Raw genomic sequence first — 14,261 nt, forward strand, 5'->3', positions numbered from 1 at the left:
CCCCACAGGCGCTGCAGGAATGCCCAGGATGAGAGCAGGAGAGGGCTGAACTCTTCATGAGCTGTTAGCAGGCTAACGAGGGCATCTGCAGGAGGAATAGGCACTAAAACTGAAACTAGATACAAAATAAATATCCCAGAGCTGGATTTCTTAAAAAAGATTCTGCTGAGCTATAGTTCCACATCAAATTTTTATTGAATACATTTTCTTCTGAGAATTTGTGCACTAAAACCAGTCAGAATCATATGAGAGGAGTGTAAATTTCACGTACAGTTTTCACTGCAAACATCCTTCAGGAGAAAAAGCAAAAGCACTTTTTAATCAAGCCCACTCCACATCCTCTCCCTCCTCCCATGGAACCCAAGTGGGAGGGTGGCAATTGCAGCCCCAGTCCCTGCAAAGGGCAGTGGGGGGCTCAGGGGAGGGATGCTCTGCCTGAAGGTTATGGGGATGGGGACACATTATCTCCCCTTTGCCATGCCTGAAGGCAGTGCCTGGGTCTGCTTCACAAGGAGTAAAGCTGTGAAGAAGGCAACATTTTAAAGCAATTGATATTCTTAGCTGACAATGTGAATTCACACAATTTCACCAAACTGTTGTTAAAACCCAAACGTGTCACTGCATCTTCTCCCAGATTCAGAGCTGCCCCTCCTTGGTACCATTATTTTCTGAATCTGCAATGGATTTCCTATTTGATTCTACAAAACCCAAAAATGAAGGGCTGGTTCCCTGGAAGGACGATGTTTCTCACTGTACAAGTGATTTCGGGTCACTTTGAGCTTGAAAAGGCTCTAGGATCTGAAATGTTATTACAAACAGAAAAGCTATTTTAGTCAACTTCTTTTAGCAGCATCCCAACACCCAACACTTTTAACTTCTTCTCCCCCCAACAACTACAAGGTGAACTCAAAAAAAAACTTCTTCTCTCAGAGGTTTCCAGATTTGTCACTATAATGCAAACTTTAAACAAGTCTAAAATCCAGCACCTTTCAGCACTTGAGCAGGTCTTAGTGGCTGCATTGCCCAGATGCTCACATGGCAGTTATTCCTTGGATATTGAGCTACCTGGACCCCTGAGAAGAAAATTACACCAAAGAAAAGGTCAATAAATGGCAGAGAGGAGATGACATCCCATAATAGTTATAATTACTGTTTATCAGAGTGCTGCACTGCCCAGGTAGCAGGTTACAAGATGTATTTGCTTTATTTTTTCATTAAAAGAGGACAGAGCTCCAGGACTGGGAGTTGATCCCATGACATGTGTGTCTGCTGTGTCACAGGATGCACACACAGTCACATCTCCTCCGTGGAACCGCTGACCTTGAGAGATTTTGCATTCATTTTTCTTTCTGCATATTTTTGTGATGGATTTATCGTTCAATAAACCCAAAAGAACAAAGCATTTGATGCTGGAGCTCTTTGTGCCAGTGCCAAGAGCTGCAGGAGGAGCTGGGGCTGGATCTGCACCTTGCTCAGACTGTTCATGGCACAATTGATGTGGCTCCATTCCCCACTGCAAGCCAAGGAGGAGATGAATCTTCCGTGAGGATTCCTTTTCCTATCAATTTTTACACTAGGTGTAAAGCAAATTCCCAGCAGGACAGCTCTAGGAAATGCAAAAGCATGAGATGAGCTAAATTTGACTGGTATGCTTCAGAAAGTCATTACTATCTGTAGGGGGACACTACAAAACCAGAGACAGCTCATCTGTGCTGGTCAGTGGGGGTTTAAAGACTCTGAGATGCTTGGCTGAACCAACTTGACAAGGTCCTTGCACCCCAGAACACTCATACACCAGCGCTGTGTCTTGAAAACAGCAAAATCCCTACAGAAAGTGACTCAAGTCTAAGTTATAGAAAGGAATAAACACCAGTGTTCTCCGTTCAGAAATAAAAACTGTGATTACGGAGCTGTTGGCGCCAGTTTTGAACAGTGCCACAAAGATAACTGAAGAATGGTGAAAATCCCAGCAGCCTCCTGCCTCCCTTCTCCAGCAGCAAGTGCCTGTGATGGCTCAGCTGGATGGTGAGTGCCAGGAGAGCTCAGCAGAAGGGCAGTGGTGTGTGTGCTGTCACTCTGGCCAGGGCAGCACCAGCTACTGCGGGGATGACGGGAGCAGCCATTCCCGAACAACATGAGGACACATTGAATCCAACAGATTTATTTTGTCCTGGTTACATTATTGGGAAATCTACTTTCCTGGGAACAAGAGATTTAAAAGAGACCTAAACTTATAAAAACCTCAACCTCCATTTCACTCTGTCATGCCTTCTTTGCTGCCCATGGCCAATAAGCAGCGTGAGCCAGCAGACAGCCGTACGATACACGCCCCACGGCAGCACGAGGAACAGAGGCAAAGCTGATGTTTAATGGCAAAAAATGTACAGTGATAAAAATTGTGCACTTTCTCCTTGACACAGAAAATGATCCCCTTAGGAATGCCACCTGTTCAGAAGCAAAAGCCATTTAGGTTGGTTCTTGTCTGGCTTTTGCCCCTTCATTAATATGCTAAGATGACCATTGCATGATCTCACAGAGGATTAAGGCTGTGGTCCCTATGCACCATTTCCAGAGCCTCAGAGGTGAGCACAACATTTTATAGTGCACACTATGAACTTGGGGCTCTTTTTAACAACCTTTCCTGCCCTTCACTAAGGGTAGTGCACCACATATATATTCATGGATCTAACAGCCTCTTTCCCGTCCACTGGTCTGACCCAAAGCATCACCATGGGTGTGGAGAGGGATGCAGTGATGCATCCCAGGTAGGATCAGGTGGCAGGATGCAGGTGGCAGCTGTGGGAGGTGACAGGGGTGGAGAGTCTTCACACCACTGAGGCAGTGTGAGACACAAGAGGCATCACAGCTTCATTAACCCAGCTCAGACATCAGTGACAGCTGAGGCAGGCAGTTGATAGAAAGGGAATAGAGACTCCTTCAGAAATGAAAGATTATTGTGAGAATAAAAGCAACTGGGGTAATAAGCAAGACACTTACAAAAGCACAGGAAAGGAGGAAGAGCATTCAAACCTGCAGGCACCTGGGAAGTGATTTATCCAAAACACTTACAAAATGTTCCTTAACAGATAAAATACAAGGGTAACTCACTGCAGGCCAAAACACTGGGTATTAAAGGAAAAAATACCCTGCATTAGAAAGAGAGACTTCAGCCTTGGCAGCATCTGCTCCAAGTCCTCTGCTGCCCACGCCAGAACGAACTCCAGATCTCTAAACTCAAATTGTAATTTGCTTCACTACAGAATTCCCAACTCAAGCCCCAATTATAACTCCAGTGAGGGTGAAACTCCAGCCAACGGCGTAATCCATTCACCGACACCTGCAGACCTAATAATTGACCAGGGAGGATGTGGATGAGCTCAGCAGAATCACTGCACTGCTCCTGCAAGGCTCGGTGTCCTACACCAGGAAACAACTTCACCACTGCAAAGTGCATAATTTAATAAACCATTAACTCAAACCTGAGGTGAAGTAAATTCAGCGTATTATATATTTCAAAATAGCATTAGAATTCAATTTAAGTGTCACCAAAAGCCTAATCCTCAGTATACAGAGCATATTAATAAGTGTCTTGGAGCCTGTGGTTTGATTTCATTTCCAGCTGAGTTGTGCTGCCGCATGGCTGCGATCCCTGCCGCGAGGATGTCTCGGTGACAGCATCACTGGCCTGAACCAGAGCAGAATCACAGGGATGACATTCCCGCTCCGAGGGGTCTTCCTGGGAGAACACAGGGGTGGGCACTGGAGCAAAAGTAATCCTGCTTCCAGTCGTGTCACTTCTTGGTGTCCCTGCTGAGGTGCTGATGTTCCCCACTGACAGCAGGCTTCTCGCAGGGTCCCCAGGCACCCCCAGCCCACCCCGGGTCTCTCTGCAGCCCCAGGGACAGCACCCATTTTAGGTAAGGCAGGAGCTCCTGTTCACGCTGTGAGAGGCACCAGAAGCTGCTCTGTGGCTGCTCCCCAGCCGTGTCATGGTGCATGGCAGGGCTGCAGCCCCCAGGAGGGACAGAGCCAATGCTTTCCCTCCCCTGGGTCAAGCATCCAGGCCAAACGGGGCATCATTTCCACCAAGAGCTGAAAGCACAAAACCTGCTCTCCCTTTCTGTGGGAGTTGGACACGTTTTGGCCTTTTCTCTGTCGCTCCTGCCAGAACTTCTCTCAATCAGCAACCCAGGCACATCCCCCAGCAGTTTGGGAAATGCATCTCTTCTATAAATGACAACAGATTATTTAAGCAACAACTAAAGCACTCTGACTGCTTTTTAGTTTGCTCGCATTAACGTCAGTCTCCTCATATATCTAGGGAACGAATCCGGGATTTTCTTTAAAATGGTGGAGAGCGGTACAAAAATAGAAGCCTGCTTGTCTAAAATAAAGTTATGTGTTTGAAAGGGTTGGAAATTGTTTTTTAATCACAGGCGTCTTTCTTCTGGAATATAATCTGCTGTCTATACATTCTGCTCTTCCACCCAATTTCTCAGGAAAATGCAGCAAGTGTGTTAATAAATAATTTATAAAAACATTACAAAAGATAAAGCACTCCGGCTAAAACGTTTCCAGCCCTTGACATAAAGTTCATTTGTAATCCTCTTTGCCTCCCCTTCACTGGAACATCAGCAGAGGGTTCGTGCTGCTGCTCTCCCAGCCCCACTTCACCCACCCTGCAGAGTCTCTGGTTCACAGGGATCCAGGCAGATACAGGCACAGTCCAGCCCAAGCTACAGCTCAGTGTTATCTACTGTAGATTTCTGTCACAGAAAATGTTTTTCATGGAAGCAACATCCTGATTTATTTTTGTCATCTCGCGTGTGAGGATGGCTGCAAATGCTGTCCCAACAAACATGGCCCCAGGGATTGTCCTTCCTCCAGCAGCACACAAGCTGTGCTCTCTGTGACACTCCACAGAGTGGATGGGAGCATGATGCACAGGACCCTTTGCTTCTCTTCCATAGTTTCTCTGAAATTCACTTTCAGGAGTCAGTACGTTAGGCATATGACCCAAAAAAACAAACAACAACAACAAAAGAAACCTGAACAATTATTACAAAAGAGTTCACAGAACTGCTGGAATTTCAGTTGGACTGAGCAACAGTTTTTGCACAGCTCCACCAATTCCAGGAGTATTTCAGATCATTAATGAACCCTGAAAAACATGATGGGAAGTGTTGAGACACGGCTGTTCCAGTGACTGCACGTCAGCAGAGACACACAACAAGCACGATGCCTTCAGAAGAGCTGGTGAAAAGATGAAAGGAGGGAAAGAAGAGAGCATCCTTCAGAGAGATCAAGTCAAAGGCATGTTAAGGAAGCATGAAAAGGGTATCCACAACTTCCTCATCCTCTGAAAATGCTTGTGCATCGTGAAGCAAAGTGATAACACAAGAGGACTGACTGCTGCATCCTGCCAGAGTCTGGTACCAAAAGCACCTCTGCTGCAGCATCTCAGAGCTAAAGCAACACAGAAGAAAATTCTGCTCTCCTGGAGCTGCTGTTTGGTCTCCCCACACACAGTCCCCTCTCCAGCACAGCTCCACACGCACACAGGGCACTGGGAACAGGAGGAGAGGCAGGTAAAGCACAGCTGCTGCACAAGAGTGCTCTGGGAACACCCACCTGTATCCTGAGCACGCTTGGGGCGTGCAGCCACACTGGCGATGGTTCAGTACCACAGACCATGCTCTGCTGGACTTCTACACCACTTAATTTCATCATACAGGCTAAAACACTTTGGGAAAATGTGCCAGCATAGCAGCAACAGCTTATAATCCCGTTAGCAAAAACGCACAGGCTCGTTGTGCCGAGGCCTCGCTCACACCCCACCCCCAACACACAGGACCCAGCTAAGTGCCCATGTGCAGCACAGCATCCTCTGTGCTTTATTGCCCAGCCACTTTTATTTCACCCAAATGAAAAATAAAAACCCATTACTAAGCAAAAGTCTTGAGAAATTTTATGAGATTGTAATGCTTCCAATTTATGTTGAAAAAGCCCCAAATCCTCAAGCTGTCTGTTGCTGCTCCAGCCAGGGATGCGGGAGATGCTGCTGACGCAGCGCAGCACAAGTGATCAGAGAGGGAAATGCTACTCTGACGGGGTGCTGTCAAAAAGAAACGGGAAGGGCTTCCTCTTGTTTAGGGCATAATGGAAAACCAAGGCAAAAAAATATAGAACAAACACTAAATTTATGCAGGACAGTGACAGATGTCATGTAAAACATTTTAAATGATTTTTAGGTCTCGATACTTTCTGCCCACAGCTTTCAGACAAGATGTATTTTAGGAAGGGAATACACTCAGGGGGCATCAAGTGTCAGTGCAGACATTCATAGTAACAAACTGCTGAATATTCAAGTGTATCAGAAGGAAGAATGCAGGAGAAAACAGAATAAACAGAGAATATTGCAAAAACCTTAGACATTCAATCAATGCTTACACATACTCTGCAAGGCACAGCTGGTGCACACAGAACTGCAGGAACAGTAATTAAAGACCACTACCCAAATACTGCCCACCACCAAAGCTCCCTTCAGCATCTCTCACTTGGCTCCTTCTGTGACAGACATCCTGCCTGGATACTACACCTGGCATGACTGCTGATGTCCCTGACCTTCCTCTGCCATTTCCTACCCTACAGAAAAGTATTCCACGACTGCCACGGCTGCTGGGAGCATCCTGTGAGTGTGTGAGCAATAAAGATGAAATGCAGTTTTCCTCCAGGCTCCCAGAGAACTGGATTATCACATTTCAGCAATTACTGCAAACACTGGATTTACAGTGGGGCTCTGTGGAGCTCTGGTGTGTCCCCATGCCTGCCTAGCTCAGCCTGCATCCCACTCTGCTTCCTTGGCTCACCTGCCAGAACAGTGCCACTGACACTCTTCTGCACCAGTTCTGAATTATTCAGTGAGCACTTTATGCATGTGCAATGTGAAACAGCTCTCTGCCGACATCCCTCTCTCCAAGGCTTGTTAGTCTTAATTTGTTTGACTGGCCAAGAGGTCTAAATTTACAAGTTTTTAGCATAATCCTATAGCACAATTTATGTACTTCTTAATTACAAAAAAGGGCAACACTTTTAAAACATGTATTCCCTCCCATCCCTATAGCACCTGAACAGCAGCACTAAAGGAGACATCAGCTCCTGCTACAGGTGGAACACGATGAGCATCCAAGGAGCTCAGCATCTCCAGCTGTGCAGCACAGGAGTGGGAGTGAGCAAGGGGCCCATGGCAGTCCATGGGTGAAGGCAGAGCCTGCCTCTGTAACCCTGGCAAGCAGCAGCTCGCCCGGAAGCCTGGCAGTCAAATTAATTTTCAGTTCCTGGGGTGCCAATTTCCAACACACAGAAGGGAATGCTGCATTTCCCTGCTCAGCTGTGCCAATGTTTGAAAATCGTCTGTGTCTGAGAATCCACATTTTCTCTCCATTAGTCAGTACGAGTGCAAACAGGGGGTTTTCTTTTTCTTTTTCCAATGACACAAAATCTGGTACTATGCTGAAGGTCTAACATGGGCAGCCTGAGTCCTGCCGGGGACAAACCAATGCACTCACAGTTACAGCTGTGCCAAAGCCTCTGCAGGAGCCTGGGACCTGCCATCACCCACATCTCAAAAATGGTTTCAGCAGCTCTGCTCCATGCTCAGTGAACTGTGAGCAGCCAGGGCTCTGCATCTTCTCAGAAGGGAACAGATAATGCAGAACAATAAAAACTGAAGTTCTATTGGGGTGTCTTCCCCAGAAACCTGTGAAGAAGCCACCTGTGTCTTCATCCCCAGCTTCTTCTCTGCCTGTGTCACTCAGAGCATGATCTCATATTTCTAGAGATCAGATAATCAAAAGTAAAATATGAGAACCAAATGTAGGAAACTGCCACTTTCTTCATTCAGGCCCAAGAATGAGTGTCCAAGAGAGCATCCATGCAAGAGGCTGACAGTGCCCAGGTCAGGACCATGTCTGGCAGGAACAGTCAATGCTGGCTTGGCAATTACAACACCTATTACAAATATTAAAGGTCTTTGGAGTAGGGCAGCACTTAAAATCCATTATCAAGAAAGCTTGAAATGTCTCAAAATTGTGAAACCCCTTGAGAAGAGAGAGGAGGTGAAGGCCCCATGCAGCAGACCCCAGCCACAGTGGCCAACACCACGGGCTCTGCTGACAGCCTGAGTGCTTCTAGCTGAGACCCAGAAAACTGCATCATGGAGCTCCAGATGACTGGTTCTCATTTCTCATCCCTCTGACCAGTCTGCAGGGAGCAGGCACATCATGCCAATCACAAATGACAACACAAAGTTATTTAAGTAAGAAATCAGACATCACCCTATAATTAATGTCTATGGCGCCATGTAAATACATGAGAAGAGCTGCGAGCCCCCATGGCTTGTTTGAGTCCTGGCCTTGATGCTGCAAATGTGAGGCAGGAAAGATTAAGAACAATTGTGTGGGGATTTTTAATCGATATCTAACTTGACAATAGGATTTGGAGGAAGATCATCCCATAAAACATAGCCAGCATCACAGACTAATAGTATTTACTCCCCATTGACCAGACACTGCACAGAGAGCACAGAGAGAGTCCCAGGAAGGTGCTGAATATCTCCCCAAAAAAATGGAAAGTCACCCATATGCCTCTGTGAACTATAAAGCCAAACATATTGCTGGAGGTTAATGTTACACATTGCCCTGGCTGTACCTATATTTGAATATCAAACTCATTTACCAGGGCTGTTGAAGTGAAAGCTTCTGAAGGAGATGCACAAAACACCTTCTGTCTCTCTGACACTGCTCCTGAATTCACCATGGAGCTGAACACAAACGCTGTGCAGACGATAGAAAAGCATCTATTCTTGGCCAGCTCCTTTCTGCCGGCTGCATAACCTTGAGCGCATGACTGAAGGATGCCCGTTTATGCCTGGGAGATGCTGCCATGAATCACAGACCCCTCTTCCTCCCACAGCGAAGGCACAGCGTGTCCTTGTTGAGGAATACCAGTCTACCACAGCCACAGTGAGACATCCTGCAGCACATTTTATAAATAGGCTTCTAAGAAATGTACTTCCCATCCTCTTGACAAAAAGTGATTACCAGAGCAAAGAGAATGACTAAACATCGATGCACACCCTGTGAACGTGAAGGAGCCAGACCCCAGGGAAGAGCTCAGAGATCCTACAGTGCTGCAGTGCAACCCATCAGGGAGATGCTGGCTGAGTGCCACAGCAGCCAGGGCCAGCAGCACTTCTAGGGAGCACATCACAACAAGAAAAAGTAATACAAAGCTCAAAAAGGAAGAGAAGAGAGGTGACCTATGGAGCCAGGAGCTCTCGAGGAGGATAAGCACAGCCTGGGTAGCCCATAAGAGAAGAGGATCGATGCAGTCATGCTGTGTTTTCAGAGGAGCCACAGTTCTCCTCTGCGAGGTGCAGCGCTGCTCCCACCACTGCAGCCAAGCATCTCCTCCTTCCTTGCACATATGCCACAGATGTGGAACTGAGAACACATAAGTATCACAGAGGAGGGTGACATCTGGTGCGTGTTTTCTTTGATTATATTCATACTGTGGGCACCATCCTCTGTGGGTTGTATCCTGCCCCACTGACAGCAGCAGTATCTTCTTTTTTAGTAAGAAAGTGCAATTGCAAAACCAGGGAGAAACACGAATTATTTTCCATTTGCTTCTAGAAACAGATGTCACTTTCCTCAGACTTGTTTGTTTTCAGGATCATGGGAGTTTCATCTTTAAAACAATATTTTTATAGTATGTGTCAAATGCCATTTCATAATGAAAGAAAACAAATTGCTTCCACTTTGTACACCATGGTAACCAGTCAAGAATGTGAACAGCTCCTCAAAGGTGGGGTCAGCAAACACCCCTAGGGCAAACTCCCACATGAGATCCTTCGAACACCCCCACAGCCCCAGGGGAGCTGCCCAAACCCTGTGTAAATAAGAGGAAAATTTGGCTTGACTCCTCCTGGGACTTTGCTGTTCCCACAACAGCCAGAAGAAAAATCATTGAGTGACTTCAAAATACTCCCTGGAGACTAAACATCTCACTGGAGGAAAGCAGATCCACTGCAGGGCCAGCTCCAAGGTTCACCCCAAATTCAAACAGCCCCAGGGTTCTCCTCAAAGTCAAGCACAGCCCAGGGCTGATATCTCTCCCACAGCATGGCATGCCTGTGCAGCATTCGCTTCACTGGCTCCTGCCTTGCTTCAGGATGGAACAACACAACCAGAAACCTCCAGAAAGTCTCACTTGAGCCAACTCCATGTTTAGAGAACATATGAGTTGGCATCAGCTCCGTATTGCTAGAGAAAATATACAATCCCTCCAAACAGACATGCAGCTAAGAAGCCCCATTTCCTTTTCACACAAACAAAATCCCCCAGACAGTAAAACACGGGATGCTGACTCCCCCCACCCCCTGGCAGCAGCTGAACGTGGCTGCAGCAGCTCCACCAGGTGACCCCAGAGAGAAAACTCGTTGTCATCCTACCTGCAGAAGCCAGTAGCACCTTCTGTGAAACGTGGGGATGATGGAGGAATGGACATAGCAGCCATACAGGCACTGGGGACACAAAAAGAGAAAGCAGGTTAGTGGAGGAACCATCCCAAGAGGCCGGGCTGGGGAAGGGGTGGCAGTGTGTGACACGAATGGAGGACGTTGTTCTGCTGCTGGTGTGGGGCTGGTGACACACAACACAGCATTGTGGCAGCCCAGTGCAAGCACTGCAGACCTTGCTACAGGTCACAGAACCCCCTCCCTAACAGCCCCTGCCCTGCCACCTCCAGCCAAGGTGGCACCCTGGAGTGGCCAGAGCCAACAGGGGCTCCTGTGGTGCTCAGCACCACGACACAGACAGGGCTGGTCTGGGGGCTGCCATTGAATCTCTGCTCCTTCGTATTTTTACTTTTTGGCAAATACAACACGTTCATTTCTTTTTCCATGGCTTATCTCCTGGGTATTTCAACTGAAATGTTGTGTTTGTAAACTGAAAAAATTGCTGTCAGATATTTTAGACAGCAAAATGCCAAAATATAGTTTGTTTCTTTTCTTTTCTTTTCTGTTTTTTTTTTTTTTTTTTTTTTAATGAATTCTGCTTCTCTGATTAACTGAAATCAGCAAAGCTGAGGAATTCTTTCTGCAAAGAAAAAACCCCACATTTCCAGAACGTTAAAACTTTTTTGGTTGGAAACCAAGCCCGGTGCCAACCCAAACACATAAAACTGGTTTTAATCACAAAGATCCTGAGTGCAGAGGGGTGCCTGTGCTGCTGGACATGCGTGCTCAGTGAGCACATGGGAGGCTGCAGCACTCCCCCCTCCCCAGGATCACCGCTCACAAGGTCGGCCTGAATTAAACAGGATTTAAGGACTGGCTGCTATCACTGAGTTATTTTTAAAACACAAATGACAAAGATTAATAATGTTTTTAAAATGTGTCAAGGGTACATTCTACACACTGAAATGCAGGGAGGAAAAAAGCCTTGCAGAAAATAATCCAAAGAAAAGCTTAACATTTAAATCCCTCCTGAGGGTTGGGGAACAGCTGCCCTGACAGTGACTCCTGGCACTGGGGGCTGCATGGAAAGGTCTGCAGTGTTCAGTTCTGCTGACTCAGAGCTGGTCCCCCCACCCCAGAAAGCAGCTTGAGAGGTGCAGCATCTCCCAGTCCAACCTGCTTCCCAGTGAGGATGGGAAAGCTGCTCTGGAGCTGCTGGAGCAGCCTTCACAGCAGCCAGGGACATCCACAGCACTTTGTGAGATAGGTATCAATCTATTCCAGCACCCCCTGACTTGTTCCCACCCCAATTTGCTGTGGAGTCGATCGAAACTTTGGCTGATTAAAACAAACCCCAACGCTGGGCTCTGTGCAGCTCGTGGTGCGCAGCAGGCGGGAGCGCTGCCCTCCCTCTCCAGAGCTGTCTCGCGGATAATTCTAGAGCTGTCAATAATGAATCACACAAAAGCCTCCCACCTCCACAAAACTGCTTCTCAACATTTCAGCAAACCATTAAAGAAATCCTAACAGCTCAGAGAATTCAAAAAGCACGCAGAACACAGAAGGGATTTCTTACATTTTTCTTTTCTTTTTTTTTTTTTCCCCCATGGCAGCAGGACACGGGAATCTGACTCTGGATGGATGTTTTGAGAGTGGATGTCCAACCTGGACAGCTGGGATGAAGGAGACCCACACACTGAGCAATCTCCTGGCCTCAGAGAGATGGCAGGGACTGTCCCCACAGGCACTGAGAGCTACCAGAGTGGCAGAGAAACACTGCAGGGGTGAAACAGCCCCTGGAAGCCCAGCACGTGGACTGCAGGCAAAATGAGTGATGACAGCAATAAAAACTACATTAATTTTTGGACAAAAAGGCATAAGAAAAAGTTGAGGATATAAATAGAAACCTAGGAAATCTGTGTGTCATTGTTTTGGAGGATTTTTAAGATTAATGGGTTAAGCACTGTGGATGACACAAAACCTGCAGCCTGGCTCAGCACATCGGGGTTGTGGGGAGGTGGGTGTAGGATATTCCTGCACATTGGGGTTGTGGGGAGGTGGGTGTAGGATATTCCTGCACATTGGGGTTGTGGGTGTAGGATATTCCTGCACATTGGGGTTGTGGGAAGGTGGGTGTAGGATATTCCTGCACATTGGGGTTGTGGGGAGGTGGGTGTAGGATATTCCTGCACATTGGGGTTGTGGGGAGGTGGGTGTAGGATATTCCTACACTTGGATCTGCTGACCCCTGCCTTTGGCCCTGGGATGGCCCAGGGTTGCCAGCTCAACAGCAGCTAATGCAGCTAATGAGGAGAGTGGAAATACCACTCTGACTGTCCAGAGCAGACAGGTAACCAGGGCAGGAATAATACCTTTAGCTAAAGCAATCTTTAAAATGAATTCTTGCTCAAAACAGGCAAAGGGGGTTTCATTAGCTGTGCTTTCTTTTATTTTTTTAATTGTTTTTTAGTGGGAAGGTAAAAGCTGCAGAGGCCTATGTGTCTGTGGAGATGTTAATGCCAGGCTGGGCGCTCAGCCAATGCATTAAGTGAAATCGAATTCCTGAAACCAGCTTTAATCAGCAGATTTTTAAGGTTAGAACGACTCTCTCCTCTGCAAGGCTTGCCAAGGTTAATTCTGTCCTGAGCAGGCTGAATTAATGGGCTGGACAGGGGAGAACATTTTTTTTCATGATTCTCTTTTAAGTTTACAAAATCTCCAGGAGAAGAGAAAAGGCATTTCTGAGCAGTCTGAGGAGAAATGCCACCTCAGCAGCTCATTGACTGTGGTGAGGAGAACACAGCCAGCAGCAGCCTGACCCTGCAGGAGCCCTGAGCACACCGGCCGAGGGACCTGGCTGTGGGGATGCTGGGACCATCCCCTATCAGGGAGTGTGTCCTTGTCCCTGGAGACAATCCTGTGCATGTGGCAAGGATGCTCTAAGCAGAAACCATGGTCCTGCCACTGTGGGGATCCTTCCTGTGCAGCTCCCCGGGATGAGACCCCCACACCTGCCCCAGGAACCAGCCACAGGCACCTTCTGCACAGCCCCCACACTGCTGCTGGAGGGCCTGGCAGCTCTGCTGCAGCTCATCCCTTTACAATTCCAGGGGTAATTAAAGAGAAAAGGCCTTCTCTGGGCAGCAGGGGAGGGTGTGCAATTACAGCTTCCCGCCCTGCCATTTGTATGCAGTGCACATTTGGCATTACCAAACTTCTGAAAACTGGAGGAAGGGGGGGTGGGATATAAAATCAAATTATTAGTGGATTTTTTTTTTTTTTAATCCTGAGCTCCTTAAAGTGATTGTGGCTTATTTAAAAATAATACAATAATGCTGAGGTGTTCTTCCTTAACAAGCATACCTTGGGAATGGAAACAAGAAAGCAGGAGAATCAAAAATTCAAGATAGGGTTGGACAGGCTTTGAAATTCTTCTCCCTGGTGAGTTACACTAGTGGATATTTAAAAAACCCTAAAAACCGCCTAGATTTTGTTCAGATTTTCACACTGAATTCCCAATTCCCTTAATAAGAAGCTAAATCAATCTTTAGAGAACAAATCACGTAAGACCTATGGCTGTATATTATTAAAATATACTTGAGTAATTTTCTGGTGGTAGAGCTTCAGCTTTCAACACCCAAGCAGCCTCCAAACACCAGGAGCAGGATCTGTGCAGGTCACTGGGGGGAAAGGAGCGTGCCCTGTGCTCCTGGTTCCGTGGTGGTATTGAGCAACATGTGCT

At 47.0% G+C, this 14,261-nt stretch overlaps 1 protein-coding gene across 12 annotated transcripts in view; it reads right to left on the reverse strand.

The window, feature by feature from the left end:
- Nucleotides 1-14,261, reverse strand: part of CAMTA1 (calmodulin binding transcription activator 1) — a 236,513-nt gene that overhangs the window by 98,317 nt on the left and 123,935 nt on the right. For all 12 annotated transcript variants that reach the window (XM_086860599.1, XM_086860600.1, XM_086860602.1 and 9 more), the window contains one exon: nt 10,514-10,585. In XM_086860599.1, coding sequence (XP_086716725.1) covers nt 10,514-10,585 — 72 coding nt within the window. The remainder of the gene's footprint in view (nt 1-10,513; nt 10,586-14,261) is intronic.

The sequence above is a fragment of the Cyanistes caeruleus genome, chromosome 22, assembly GCF_971803275.1.
Source record: "Cyanistes caeruleus chromosome 22, bCyaCae1.hap1.1, whole genome shotgun sequence".
Classification (NCBI taxonomy): domain Eukaryota; kingdom Metazoa; phylum Chordata; class Aves; order Passeriformes; family Paridae; genus Cyanistes; species Cyanistes caeruleus.